At 34.8% G+C, this 15,278-nt stretch overlaps 1 protein-coding gene across 10 annotated transcripts in view; it reads left to right on the plus strand.

Annotated features, from left to right (window-relative positions):
- The window catches only part of DGKB (diacylglycerol kinase beta), a 381,383-nt gene that overhangs the window by 239,270 nt on the left and 126,835 nt on the right, over positions 1 to 15,278 (plus strand). For all 10 annotated transcript variants that reach the window (XM_032110604.1, XM_032110600.1, XM_032110590.1 and 7 more), the window contains one exon: positions 3,731 to 3,795. In XM_032110604.1, coding sequence (XP_031966495.1) covers positions 3,731 to 3,795 — 65 coding nt within the window. The remainder of the gene's footprint in view (positions 1 to 3,730; positions 3,796 to 15,278) is intronic.

Consider the following 15,278-nt stretch of genomic DNA (forward strand, 5'->3'; position numbering starts at 1 on the left):
TTTAAAAATCCTGTTCACTTTGCTAGGTAATATCATGACGCATGTGAGTTTGCTTTACTGAATCCTGGATCTTCTTTTTCACAACAGTTTTATAGTAAAATGCAAAAATTATTTCTCATATTTTCCTGGCCATTCACAATATCAGGTACCAGGAAAGGTCATCATATTTTTCAAACTGTATTTGATTTACCATACACGTGAATATTGCTCTGTTTCTGTATCGTTAATTAAGTGATTTTAATACAGCTTTTGACACAAAAAAGAAAGAAATTCTCCATTGGTCCAGCAACAATTTTATGTCTAAACAGGTTCAGCTAGATGCCTCTATTAGAAATGGCTGAATGAAGTCTGCTGAAATTAATCGTGTTTCAAATATAGCCAAAAAACTCACGAAGAAGGACTCTCTGCTCTCCTCACCCAGGAAACTTCTAATGGTTGTTCCTCAGGATTCAGGGATGGCATCTGGTAATTCCAGCAGCTCTTAAGAGACAGTACTCCTACTCAATCTCAAGTTACAATTACTTTCAATTCTTCCCATTGATTTTAATTTACTTATACCAGTTTATATGCTACTGTCTTAACAAGTAAAAGAGTAGACATCTGAAAAACAGAAAACTCAACGTAGTTTCTTGGGTGAATTTTTTGTTTGGTTGGTTGGTTTTGGTTTTATTTTTTTCTCTCTTATCTTTTTTTCCTCCTAAAGCAGTGGATTGTTTTGTTAATGCACAGCCAGCATGGGCTGGTTTCAGATTTTCTTACAGCATGGAGTTATGTTTGGGAAGAGGTCCCTGTGCTAGGGAATCTAAGGACTCTACTTTGGATTTGATTAAAGGTTATAAAGAATAGTTGGACAATATCAGCTGAAGGAAGCCTTAGCAGCTCCCCTACTTTTGAGCTTATCTGTGTGTAGTTACTCTTCTGGTTTACAGTTTCCATCAATAAAAGTAGGTCTTCAGCATTTTTTTCTAGTGAAATTGGCCTGATGTGTGCCTGTCTTGTGTTGTGCCTGTCAAAATTAGCTGTGTGTATTACTTTTTTTACCTCTCTGCTCATTAAGTTAGTTGATTCATTTTGGAGTCAGAAAGTGTTCAGGGAGGGGAAAATTTTGATCAAATCAACCTTGCATGGAAACAACTGCCTGTTTGCCATCTGCAGTGGGCATTGATCCCTAGCTTGTTTGTGCCTTGCATTTGTTATGCATGAGTAAGCACATTAGCCTTTTCATTTAATTCATTAGACAGTTAGTCCTTGATTAGTGTTTCCAGTTTCTGTCAAAAATGCTACTACTCCTTTATTCATTTTGTCTTGGGTCTGTCTTATGCTTCAGTGTGTAGAAAATGAACAGTTAACTACAGCAATAGTCCTTTCATTTCTTTTTCATATGAAACTGGCTAACAAATATACTTTTCTAATGCCGGCATATCTAATGCGGGATAAAGTATGAATGATGGGTCTTTCCAAAGTTAACAGAGTTTTTTTTTTTAGTTCAGCTGGCAGGCTTTGTTTAGGAGTATGATGTCTCAGGGTTTACTGTCAGCTTTATTTCATCCGTCTCCAAGAACTGTGGGATCACCTGGATACTTGTGGATATTTGCCTTATAAAATTGCACATAAAAATAAATTTAAATTAACAGTGAGTGCAGTTTGAGAATACAGCACTGAAAGTTTCAGATGACAGTTTGGATGACAGAACAGAACAATAAGGCATTTTTTTACTAACACTATTCACTTGGGAATTTTGCTGTCATTTCCTTGCAGAACAGTGAAATGTTGAATGACAATTCTATCCTTAAATATAATAGAAAAATACGTGAATAATTATGTGATGTGCCTAAAGCAGCAAACTATGTACATCTTTCAAAACTATATAACAAGATCATAAAAAAAATTGAGTACCTTGATGGAGTCAGCACATTTAATGTTGCTACTAACTGATTTCATTTGATCAGTGATCACAAGTTTTGCCTAAAAATTTTATACTGTGTGACATCCTTATGTAGATAGTATGTGTGATATTTAATGAATTATGTATTGCTTTTTATTCATAATTGTATAATTTTATTTATATATTATCAATCTATCTGAACAATTTTACCTTTGACTTTAATGGTATTAAAGTTCATACATTTATCTTTTCAAAGCACACATGAGTTAGTAAACCAAACCTTGAAGGTTGGACCAGTCAGTTCTCTGGTGCATGCCCTGCTTAAGTTCTAGTAAATAAAAACCTTTTTAAAACACAAAGTGTTGCATGCATGGTTTATATTAGTGGGTATCTTTATAATTGCATTAAATGCTTGCTAATTTTTAATTCAGATTAACATTGATTGGTTTAAATAAAAATTATTTTGAACAAAAGTTTTAGTCATGTTTGGAATCATTAATAAATTATTTAATTATTTTATTTGGGGTTTTTTTGCCTGCAAATTCTAATTCTCATTGTTTGAAAATAATTTAAAATGTTGCTAGACATAGGCTTATACTGAATTTAATATTTCTTTCAAAGTTTTAGCCTTTATAGTTTCACAATCTTTTAAATTGATAAATAATGGGTGGGGAGGTTCATATCTATATATGATAGTTGGTTATAGTGACAGTTTTATTTGTAGTTTTTCTCAAATGCTATTTGCATGGAAACTGGAATTAATTTAAATTTCTTACTAACTGAACTAACTCTTCTTATATTTATATATAACTGGAATTTTAGGACATAATTACAAAGACATGATCCAAATGGATTTCTCTGTGTTTACTATCCCCTGCAAGACTCAAGAGTTGGTGGATTTCATACTCTCATGACTCATTTAATACATACATAAAAAATAAAAGATTAATTCCCAGTTTGTAAAGTTTTAATGATTAGTATGAGAAATAAATATTACATGATCTGGACTGAGGAAAAAATTCTCTTTGTACTTGCAAAGAAGATACAAAAACTACTTTGAAAACTGATTCTAGCACATCAGTTCCAGCTATTCTATTTTCAACAACTCCCACCAGCACAATGGGTTGATTCTCTTCTAAATGTTACACACTTATATCATTCAGCTATTTCATTTCACATACATGTTTTTCAATTATATTATTAACATAATTTACTACGTTTTAAAATATTGATAAAATTTATTTAATTAATAAATCTCTTTTTTATATTAAACAATATTTCCCCACATGATTTCACATCCTGACATACAGCAAATGGGGAATCTTCTAGCAATTATTCCTATTTTCTACCCAATTTTAGAGAAAGCTATTGAATGTCATATGCAGATATCAACTTGCATATAAAGTATATAAATATGCATATAAAGTAACTTTGCTGAATCCGTCACTCACTTTTACTAAAGAAATGGATTTCAAATAGCTTATTTGGTATTTCTACAAGGCACAACTGTGTCAATGGTCTTATAGTGAACCTTTACTATACCTGGATGTTATTTGCGGTATAAAATTTGAAGACATTTTCACTACACAAAACTATCATGTTTGATTTGTAAAAAGAAGCAATGGAGACTGCAACAAGAATAATAAATTATTGAGTTCAGATACATCCCATTCTGGGAACAATGTACCTGTAAGCTTTCTAAGTGATAAGAGTATTGCTGTTGTAGAAAATGACAGTTCACGAAGCACCTTACAAATGATATGCATTTTTTACAGATTCGGTCTTCTGTTTTGCAATTTTCCTGTCACAATACATTCATGCTGCTTTTTCTTGTCATCCTGTTAGGACGCTTCAATTGCCCACAGATTCCATATCATGAGAGAAAAACATCCAGAGAAGTTCAACAGTAGGTAAGAATCTAAAAATACCTGCATATTAAAATATTTTTCCATGTTACTAAGATATGGTCTGTGAGGGGTTAAGTTTTGCACATCCTTTAAAATATTGATTCTTATAAAAGAGAGGAAATTGGTTCATTTTATATTAAGCATGGGCTTCCAGACTGCTTGTAGTGTAACTTTTTCATAGCTGGTATTTCAGCTGAAATGAATAGCATTATAAATAAACTGTTCTCACAGGTGAAATGTTTGCCTTGTAAGACTTGCATGGACAAGATTATGCATTGTGTTTGTGAGGATCCCTGAACTGACACTTCACCATTAGGCACTGAAGAACACTTCTTAGACAGCTGCAGATGGTGATCCTTGTGTTTCATTCCCACACTCACACTGGTACATTGACAGGGGGCTCTTCCACATGTACTCTTAGTAAGGGCAAGTGAATGCCATTTTACACATAACTGCTTTTATCATTAAGAAACTTTGTTTCTATAAAAAAAGTCAGGAGTGAGACTTTGCATCTGTTTCTTGTGTTGCTTTTTGAATCTTCAGTGCTATTGCAAAGCTTTTCTGGAGATTAAAAATGTATTACATTTACTGTAAATTCAATTATCTGGTTTGTTGAGTAGATAACATTCATAATGCAATGTTTATGTTTGTTTCTTCTTATTTAGGTAATTTAGCAAGTAAGTTGTGGTTAAAAGCAACATTTCAGAAACTTTAATTAGCATTTAAAGACACATGGGGAGAGAAAAGTAAGATACAACATTATTTGGGATAAACAGAGAATGTCTAGAAATAATTACTAACAGAAATGTTTTTTCACTGTGACCCCAACCATAGACTGTTAAGTTTTCCATGAGGGTGACCTGGAAAGTCTTCTGTAGATGCAGATCTTTGTAGACTTTAGGATGATAAAATATGCTGTTTGTGTTCTCATCTAAGAGCTGTACAGAATGATGCTCAAATATGTTTGAACATTATCTTGCTTACTGTTTTTACATTAAAAGTATATATTTTATAGCTCATAGTCAGAATGGGGGCTTTTTTTTCTGAAACAATCTGTTTAGCATCTATACAATGGCATACTCTGAACCCAAGTTTATATTTCTTTTTAAGTCACACAATATGTATTTGTTTTCTGTGACCTCCTTTTCCTAGCTCTGATGCTTCTCATTCTGAAAGAATTATAGTAGGATAAGATCTGAACTCAAGCCTGATCTATGGATCCCTAGGTACTGTACCCTACCAGCAGGTCTAGAGATATTGGACTTTTAGCAAACGATGATATTCTAGGCCCTGAAGATGAAGCTAGTTTATCAGTGGTCTTTCTGCATATTTTCAGCAGTTGGCAATTATAATTTGTAAAAAGCTCGGCTAATAACATGAGTTTCAGATCAGATTTCATGTCACAATAAATCATATGCCATTAATAACATCTGCTAGCAGACTCACCTTGAAATTCATCTATATTTTAAGGAACCTGATATTTCTAACATTATCTTTAGGAAATTAATTACAAAAATATATAGTCGCAGTCCCTATGTACTTTGGTACTGTGATATTGAAAGAACTTGAAAAAGAGCAATGATTCTCTAGGTATTTAAAAATTATTCAGAAAGGTTATGCTTTTCTAAAAAACAGTATAAAGACTCGAGCAAAGTATAATAGAAACTGGTATTTTAAAATGTGTTTTCTTTTGTGTAGTGAGAAAAAAATGTGGATTTCTATTTCTGTTCAATAGAATTTTCCAGATGATGTTAGTTCACAAATCTTTTCGCTAGCACTTATTTGCGTGTAGAAATAAGTCCATAATATGTTGCAGCAGCGTTTTCCTGGAATGTATGAAAAGAAACCCCTTCTTTAGTTGTCTGCTAAGCTCCAAAAGTTAATTCAACAGAATGTAGAATTTTCTATGCAATCTAAATTATTTAGGCTCAGCAAGTCCAACTCAAGTCTGATTCATAGTGGGCTCTGTAGTTAACAGCACCTGCTCCTTTGAAAACCCTACATTACTCATTTGAAAATCCTACACTGTCATATGGGCATATCTCTTGTGATTTAAAAAAAGTAATTCTTTTTTGCTTTTATGTTAGTTTCCTCTTGCCTAATTTTCCAACATTTTAACTTTCACAGTTATCATTCAGAGCAGGTCGTTGCACTGAGGTTCTACTCTGAAAAATGAACATACAAAAATTTTCCTTACTGAAGAGAAACTTTAAGTTTGTATTGTGTGCAGAGGTCTTTTGGAATCCACAGGTATTTGCTTCAGTGAAGTAAGTTAGTTAGGTTTGGAGTTAGAGAATCTTTTACATTAAATCCTGGTAATGATCCTCAAATTCCTGAGGACATTCCTTGCCACTCTGATCCCAAGGTTCATGTGTAAATAGAGCATACTAATAGGAAAACACATCCTGACACATTCTACTTGTGTGGAAGCAAAATCTTCTTGCACTTGTTTATCTTCTCAAAATGAAGGTGAGAGAATATTGCAAGACTTAGAATGGCTTTTTTTAATGACTGTTAGCCAATGTTGTGGCATTCTTTGGAACTAGGTCACTAATTCTCGGGAACTGTGACATATTTTGAATTTCCGCGGTGTTCACAGATTTTGGACATAAACACTTAGTGTTACTGACTTATTAAAAATAAAAAGAAATAAATTTAGGTGTAGGTTTCTAAATTGTCTAGAGATAGATGGACATATAAGTCTTTGGAGAATTTAAGTTTAAGTATGTGTAAATATTCATGCACTAAAAATCCACATTATCAATTGTTTCCTTTGCAATGAAGCACCTGGTTATTTGAGTTTCTTAAGAAATTAAAATCACATTCCTTTGTCAAAAGGGTCTTCTGTGTTCAGAAGCTTAATTTTCAATTAAAAAATACTTTATACATGCCTTAGTATCTTGAAAATGTTATACTTGTACACTGTGATATGGAATGGCCCCATATAGTTTTCCAAATAAGGCTCAGCATAAATGTCTACCAGTGATTTTAAAAAATGCATTCCTTGTTCCTAATCCCAAGTCTGGAAGAGAAGAATTCTGGTGATGGTTAAATAGTAGAGAATGGAAGTGAGAACACAGCAGTAGCATCCTGAGCTCTGTCAAAATAATGAATATTAATATGCCATTTTAATTATATCTTTTGATCATTAGCACACATTATCAGAAACCAGGATTGACATTGCATTAAGATTTAAATGTGTTTGTCAACCCCAAAATCTCAGCTGTCACATTACCCACTCTACAGGTCTGAAGTGCTCACAACCCTGTGTTTGGGAAATCAGTTTCCTTCCCAGCATCTCCTGCTTAAGAGTAGGGTCAAATTTTCCGATGTAAGCGTGGAAGGGCTGAGTTAGTGCCAGTGGGGATAAAATTTGCAAAAGGCAGTATTTCAAGTGAAAGTATCATTAAACTAGGACATTCTGTTGAAATAATGATTCAGTTAGTCCAAAATGCCCTACAGGGAGATCTGTGTAAACATCATAGGCTCGATGCTGGGAATAACAGATGTATGAGTTATGTGACTGGAATATACACAAGTAAACAAAGAATATGTTCAACAAAAAAATAATTCAAGTTGATGTTAGCTTTTCTAAAACCATATTCAGTTCAATTAGGCATACTAATTTGACTCTTTGGCATCCTATAGCATAAAAGATATTTCTTAGTCTCAGTAAACTAAAGTAGAATTTATAAATTCCATTTACAGTCTTAAGTACATTGTCTTTAAAGTTTCCAAACATCACTCTATTTCCATCTTTTATGAAGAAAACCTAAAGCAGAAAAAGTTCCTAATAGTTTGATTTATGTCATATTCCTGACCATATATTTTTGAGACTCCCTCTCAACCTGTTTAATTATGCTTTTATTTTGTGCTGATATCTATGCATTTAATCTCTAAGAAAGTTTTTAAGTAATAGAAATTACTGATTTACCTTGTTCAAGTGTTCTCCAGGAGAATAAGGAAGGGCCACAGTAAGAAAAGGTAGGAGAAATGGCAGATAAATTAGCAAGTTATTTTGTGTGTCCTGAGTACTGCACTATACGGTGTTATAGCATCATATCTTGGCTAACATCCAAAAAAAGGAAAAAAATCCTGTTATGCATACCCTGTTACTGTATTCAAAAGCTGTATTGTAAGGGATGTCTAGTCCTGCCTGACAGCAAAGAAGCCAGAACACAGTTATTCCACTTGAATACTGGAGTTGAAGATAAGTTCAAATTTTGTGACTGAAAGTTAAAAAAATCAATTTAAGAGCAAAATTAGTTGTGATGGGGTGAATTAAATGGTCTATTCTTATATGTGCTTGCCTTTGTTTTAAATTTGACTTATTTCCTCTTCGAATCCAACAGTCAAAATGTTTCATTTTGAAAAGAAAAAAACTGTTTTGGTATTTTCATTATTCTTCCAGTTTTTCAGTATGGGTGATGGAGTCTCTTGGATTGAATCACAACCCCACATTTTCAGTGAAGATACTAAGCATCAACACAAAATTCCTAACTTTAATTGCAGGCCTTTCAGCTTCTCCTTCAACTTCTCCTCTCTTCCTAGTTTTGACTGATAGGAAAATGCTTAAAAAGAAGACACTGGCCTCACAGAGAGACCAGATTGCAGACATCTGTTACCTGTCCCACTGATCCCACAGGTTCCTTTTCAGAAAAGGATAAGGCTGCAGGGAACAGTAACTCTGAACTCAGGCAGCATTGCTGCAACTGTAGTCATCAGAAGAAGCAAAGCAAGGTGAAAATATTTGTGATAGAGTGCAAAATATTCTCCCACAGGCAAGAGATGTCTTGTAGTTAGACTACTACTCTGCCTAGCTCTTGGTTATAATGTTTATAGAGAGAAAGAAATAAAAAAACAACTAGCGTGTTCTTTTGTCAGACTTCAAACATGTAGTAGCCCACCTTTAGAGATAATGCCCGAAGCACATAAGGTGTGCTTGAGTTGGGACAAAGGAAGATAGTTGGAGCACAAATCTGGTTTAGCCTATATCTGCTGTCTAGAGAGCAAAATCACAGTAGTTTGCATCTGCAGTATCTGCACCTCTCTCTGATATAAGATTTCATGTTTTCTAGAAAGTGTTAATGGGCTAAGGCCCTCTGTTTGAGAGACTTCTTACTCTCCTAAACATTATTCTATAGCAGCTGTCTGGGAGGCTGGTGTGGTTGGGGAACCTTGGGTTCAGACTCATGAGGACTAGAGGCAGTGTGCTGTATAAAATTTATGTTAAGCAGGAATCCTTAAGTCCTGGGCATCCCCTGGGATTTCAAAATACATCTCTGAAAGCAGTGTGCTGTATCAGACCATAAGCAGAGCAGTGACTTTATGTTTGTATTCTTGGGGTCTGCAGCTATTGAGTTCATTAACGCAGGACTAAACTGGGGACAGATTTTGTACTGTTAGAGTGGTAAGGGCTACTCATTCATTGGGCACTTCCATTGGGGAGGATCACCATTCTGCACTTTTAAAGACAAATGACTAACATATATACTCGTACTATTGACAAGATATGGGAATGTTGTCTTTTTTTTCTTTTAAGAAAGTTATATGTTTATAAGATATGTAGTGTTACCCAGTTTTTAAAGAAATAGTTTCTTTAGAAATTGTCAAGTAAAGTGTATTTGGGTTAATGTCAAAGGGTTAAAATCATTGCATTTCCAGGAGACAGAACTGTTTATGGTGCAGAATCATACAGAGGGATTGGCCCAGCATGCATTGTGGAAGTAACAAACTGTTGATTTACAAAATGTCTATCCATATGCTACAGCCCAAGGTCAATAGAATCTAATTTTCTTCAACTGGCGTCAGGCTGGTTAAGAAATTTATTGCAGATGATGTTTTGTTACTCAGAGCAGGTCACTAAGCCTTTTCTATGTATTGAAGTGCCTAGTGAATGTTTTACACATTCCTTAATTAATTAAAACTACTGCCTTTTATTACAATGCGTTAAAGGCAAATGTAACTCCATAGGAATTAAATCTTGGTCTCTTCCACAGTATAGTCCCACCATTTGAAATAACAGTGAATAACACAATGACAGAAAAAGTTTTCTTACTTCTTTAATTTGTAGTAAATTCAGATGTGAGAGGAGTCTATAGTAGATATGAAAAACACTGTAACAAAACTGCTAAACTACAGCTTGCTATTTGTTCCGTGTTGATGAAGTGTGGTCAAGCATTTCTATACAAATCAAAAGGGTTATTTTCTTTGTATTTTCATGAACACACTAAATAGAGCACTTTGTAATAAAATTGGGTTTTATCAAATTCTGCTTTTTTTTTTTTGAGAGGGGTTATAATCAGAACTAATGAACACTAACGTGGATTTGCAGCTTCAAGCTTCATTTTGAATGAATTAATTTTCAAATCTCAGAAGCAAATGGCAAATCTTTATGTAAGTTTGATGTGGCTATAATTCATGTTTACAACAGATGCTGGGGTTTATAAACAGTTAAGCAGCAGCCCTTTCTAATATATGTCACAAACCCAACAAAACCTTCTTTCAAAATCCAGTCCATATTGCTAAGTGGCCACAATGCACCTATATATAATATGATTGACAATATCCGATCCATTAAAAGCAACAAAATTAATCGTTAAGGGATAATTTTTACGCTTCCTATTTAATAAACATAAACGCAATACTCTTTAGTACAAAGAAATTAAAATTTAATCAGAACAATGAAAACCTTTTCTCTGAACTGTGGGTGCTTTATGGGGCTTTTTTTTTAATCCTTTAATTCCAGTAATTAAACCCCTACTACAGTGCACATAGATAGTGAGGAGAACCCAAATACTCCTTTAGTACAGCAAAGACTGACACAATATACAGCATGTGCTTTTACTTGCCTTCTCCTTTAACTCACAAGAAATTGGGTCTTAGGTTTGCTTCCGATCCTGAATTTTGTGATTAATATACTCCAGATTCCAACTCTACACTCTGAAATTGAGAATTGGTTTGCATCATATTAGACAAACTTACGTAATTGGGAAGAAAATTTTGAAGAATTTAGCCAGTCCTCCTAACCCTTAGTACTACTGCTCAGAATTCACTTTTAATAGATTACCTGAAAAGTAATGCTTTCAGCCAATATGTCAGTTCCTGATTAAGTAGACAAAATTCTTATCTTGTTAATTATATAACTGAAGCGATTTTAAGTACTTAATATATCAAATGAAGAACCTGTGTCAACATCTCCATAATTTCAGATAACATTTTCCATTTGCCTCATTATCCCATTTGAAAGTAGTTTGCCTGGCTCATGTCTGTGTGTTTTCATGTAAGTATTTTGACTGTTTTCTGATCCGATTCCAAGTTCCTTATTTTTATTGCAATAGATTGCATAGCCCTTTCTAAGAAATGTGCAAAGCTAGAGGTATTTCCAAACTTGTAGTATGAAGTAAAGAATAATTTGTGTATCTTAGAAAATAAGATCAATCAATCAGATCTCTCTCAGTTAAAATTCTTATTCTCTTCCAATTTATATCTTCATTTTATTAACATAGGATTTATTTTTCCAAAGAAAATATTTTGAAAATATTTGTTTTTAATATCACAGAGCAATTCACATAGTGCATTTTTATGAAAATTGAGTGATAGATGCAGCTGCACAACAGTACCTTTGTTATAACTGCATTGTCCTAACGTTGCCTCCAGAATAATTTTGGAGTTTGGTTTTACTTGTAAAATAGTACAGACTACTGCTTCTTTTTATTTCACCTGATAAGGACACAAGTATATAATCAAAACTGAGAAGTATTTGTCTTAGTATTGAAAATGTCTTTAGCATTGATATAACCAAATTTATATTTTCATTCTTTCATATTTGGTTTTTCTTTTTATATATTTTTTTATTTTCTGTTATGTAATGATAGCCAAAATATTATTTTTTTCAGTGGCTTTGTGTGTGTGTGTGTGTGTTTGTGAAACAAATTTTAAATACATTTTTAGAGAAAAGCACAAAACAAAAAACATCACCAGAAAAATGTATTGGCTGACTTGGTGATTTAAAGGGAATGGCTGTTGCTTATTCTGATATGTGACACTACTGCTATTGAAGCCATGTTTATCTAAGATAGAAAATTTGTTTAGAGTTATATTGTCCATCTTTCCCTCATGATACTTCATAGTCTGCCTAACAGAAGTTCTGATGTGTTTTGGGAATACTATTTTGGTCATTTATGCCTTTGAGACTAAGTCATATAATTTCTTACATTCTTGCCATTCCTAAGACAGGCTTACTCATTTTAGGATATTTCTGTGTGCTGTCATGGCACTGAAGGAATTCCTCTCTGGCTTCTCTTACAATTCTATTGCTGAATGATTGGCAACTATTGATCTACATCTGCTTATGAAGTAGAAGATTAATGGATAGTCATTTTCTCTCACCATTGTGTAGGGCATTAGGATCCTGCTCTCACCTTTTCCTTTTGTCACACAGAGAAATTGTGGGAATTAAAAAAAAATTGCCAGATTGCTCAAATAAAAGTAGTTCATGTTCAATTAGCCTTCTCTTTGCCCTTCAGGAAATACACACTGTATATGTATTATTTGTCTCGAGTGCTCTCTAATGTTCAGCTCTGGTTTGGGTAAAAGGGTTCAGATCAACGAGGCATGTGGCAGATTGTTGGCTAAGGGGTCAGTATACCCCTGGCTCCTTCCAGCTCAAAATATCCAAGAGTACTTTATGGAGAAACTACCAAGACAGGATACAAGATGGGCAAAGAAACATGCGGAGAACAGTGTAATTTTGGTATTGATTCTCAGAGTTTTAAAGATCAGGAGTTACAGAATTCTGAATTCCTTACTGATCAGAAATTGGGAGAATGAGCTTGATGTTTCTGTAATGTTTGAAAGCCATGGCATAAAATGGATCACAACAGGAAAAGGAGAAAATCATTGGACATAAAAACTGTTATCCAGTAGTTGCTTGGAATTTATTAAGCTTGGAAAGTTTTCAGTTCTATCCAGTTTCAATCCCTGTAAGTCAGTTTAGTTATGGCAAGAATTAATACTGTTCCTTAGGTTAATAAATTAATATTAATTTTAAAAATAATATTGAACTTAGGTTATTTTTTTTCTTCTGATGAGCTAAAATTCAGGACCAGAGTATCACTTGAATCCACATGTCATAGGTAGATGTATTAAAAGCTACCTAGGATTTTAATTTAATAGTCAGAGGAAGAAGTTGTTTATTTTGCCTTTTTTTTTTTTTTTTTGTTCAAATTAGACTTAGGGAACAACTGCAAGTAATATGGTTTCCCGATTCTTGAGAACCTTTCAGTTACACTGTTTTTAATAAAGATTTGTCCATATGAGGGACAGCAAGGTCTGTTAACCTTTCTTGCAGCATGCTATTTCTGAGCCAATTATGAAGATGTCTAAAGGCATCGAATGCTCTTTGGAACAGTAACTTGTGATTTGGGAGTATAATGGCCAACTGGAGAACTTTCTCTGTGGTTAGTGTATCTGTGCTCACAATATATAAAAAACAAGGGCAGCATTGATTTTTTTTTTTATGAGCTAAAATACTTCTTGGATTTTTTCTTTTAGTTGTGGTGATATATTAATAACTATAGTAACAGCAGAAATAGCAGAAGCTTCTTAAGTGATTTGGAGTTTGATAGTAAAGCCTTGAAGGCTGTGTTAAGTTGTCAATCTAGGGTTTTTATCAAGATTTTGTTGATGTTCAAAGAAAGAAAAAAGTGTTAATCAAAGAAATATGTTCTTGCTGATACGAGGCAGCTGACTATTCACACTGAATGAAATCTTCAATATGTTTAGCAGCTTTGATTTCATAGAGAATTGTAGTGTAAATCTGCAGTGAAAGTGATTTGGGAACATACATTTAATTGACAAATTGTTGTGGGCTTTTCTAATTAAACCTGAGTCGATTGACCTAACTAAGTATGGCTTATCCAAAGAAACCTTGCAGAAGGAAAGCTGCACAGCAGCCAGGACACTGCAGCCATGGGGCTGTTTTTACACCGGCATCATAGTGAGGGCAGTCAGCCAGGAAGAGGGAGTTTGGGGTTCAAGTTGCCCTTCTGACAAGAAATAATCAGATACACTCTTTTACTTGGAAAGTGTTTTAGTCACTAAACAACAAAATAGGAGCAGGACTACAATGCAAATTCAAATGTCATCGTTCACAACTACAGCAGAAACACAGAAAACAAGTAAACAGGTGGGAATTTGACTCTGTCATGAGGTTGCCAGGTGAAGAGGCAGTTTTGTATTATTTAAAGTCTGGTGAAATACTAAGTTTTTACTATATTGCTTAAATTATTAACAATATTTATCCACTACTTTAGCCACACGAGCAAAATAAGTATCATGAAACCTGGATGCTTCTGCTGCAAAGGCGATGGTTTATGTGCCGTGTGCGAGTATCTGCATGCCAGAACGAGAGATTCCTAGCTGCTTTTGTTAAATCTAGAATAGGATAGCAGCAGCAGGAGACAATAAGCCATGAACTGCCAACCCTTTTTATGACAAAGGGCATGAAGACCTGTGGTGCTAGCCAGGTGAACAAAGATTGGGAGTCACAGCAGGAGACAAATATTCAGGAGGAAGAGATTTGCATATGTTTGGACTGGGAGGTTATAAAAGCCCAGGGGTCCTTTGTTGGGGGTCCCTCCTCAGAGGAACCAGCTTGACTTGCCTCTCTGTTACTGCAGTATGAATAAATTGCATTATAGAATGAGACATCTGAGACTCTGCTGTGGGAAACCTAGAGCTGAACTGGTGGGGAAGCCTGGACTAACCACGTGTGAGTGGGGTGTGGAGTAAAGCAGGCACCTGTCAGCTCACTGGAGCTGCTGTCTCTGAAGGGACTTTGGTCCCAGCAGTGGCAATATCTGGTGTTGGAAATGCGACTGTCAGAGAGTCTCATGAATGGTCAGACTGAGTGGTTTCCGTAACAACCTACAATGCCCAATGACACTAAAATTTAGAATGAGGGAATATAGGCATGGTGCAGAGCAGTCCCTGTCAGAGAGACAGATTAGACACAGCAAACACTGCCAAAGACAGAACTGCTTAGAGGTACAGAAGCAAGATGCCCATCAGGGCTACCCTGAACCTTCACTGATTCTGACAGTTTCTCAGAATGATTCATGGACAGTCACAGCTGACCTGTGTAATGAACTACTTCTGAGCTGGATGGCACTGCAAGGTCTGCATGAAGCACAAGACTACGTGTTCTTCTGAGGTTTAGGGTAGATTTAAAGTACTAAGGGACAAGGCAATACCACTATGGCTGTTTTGCTTGTACTTTGAGGGCCATCTGAGTTGGCGCCAGCCCTGCCATCCTGGAAGCATGTTCCATTACAAAATGGAGATGTGGCAGAAGTATTGGATAAAATGTGTGCACTGGTTGAGTACACTGAATCACAAGCCAGTGTTCCCTAGTCTCCTATATTATACCAGCTTCTTAGTCCTTACAAAATGTATTTTAGCTGTCTCAAGTGAAGGAAGTCTTT

This window comes from Corvus moneduloides, chromosome 1, assembly GCF_009650955.1.
Source record: "Corvus moneduloides isolate bCorMon1 chromosome 1, bCorMon1.pri, whole genome shotgun sequence".
Lineage (NCBI taxonomy): Eukaryota > Metazoa > Chordata > Aves > Passeriformes > Corvidae > Corvus > Corvus moneduloides.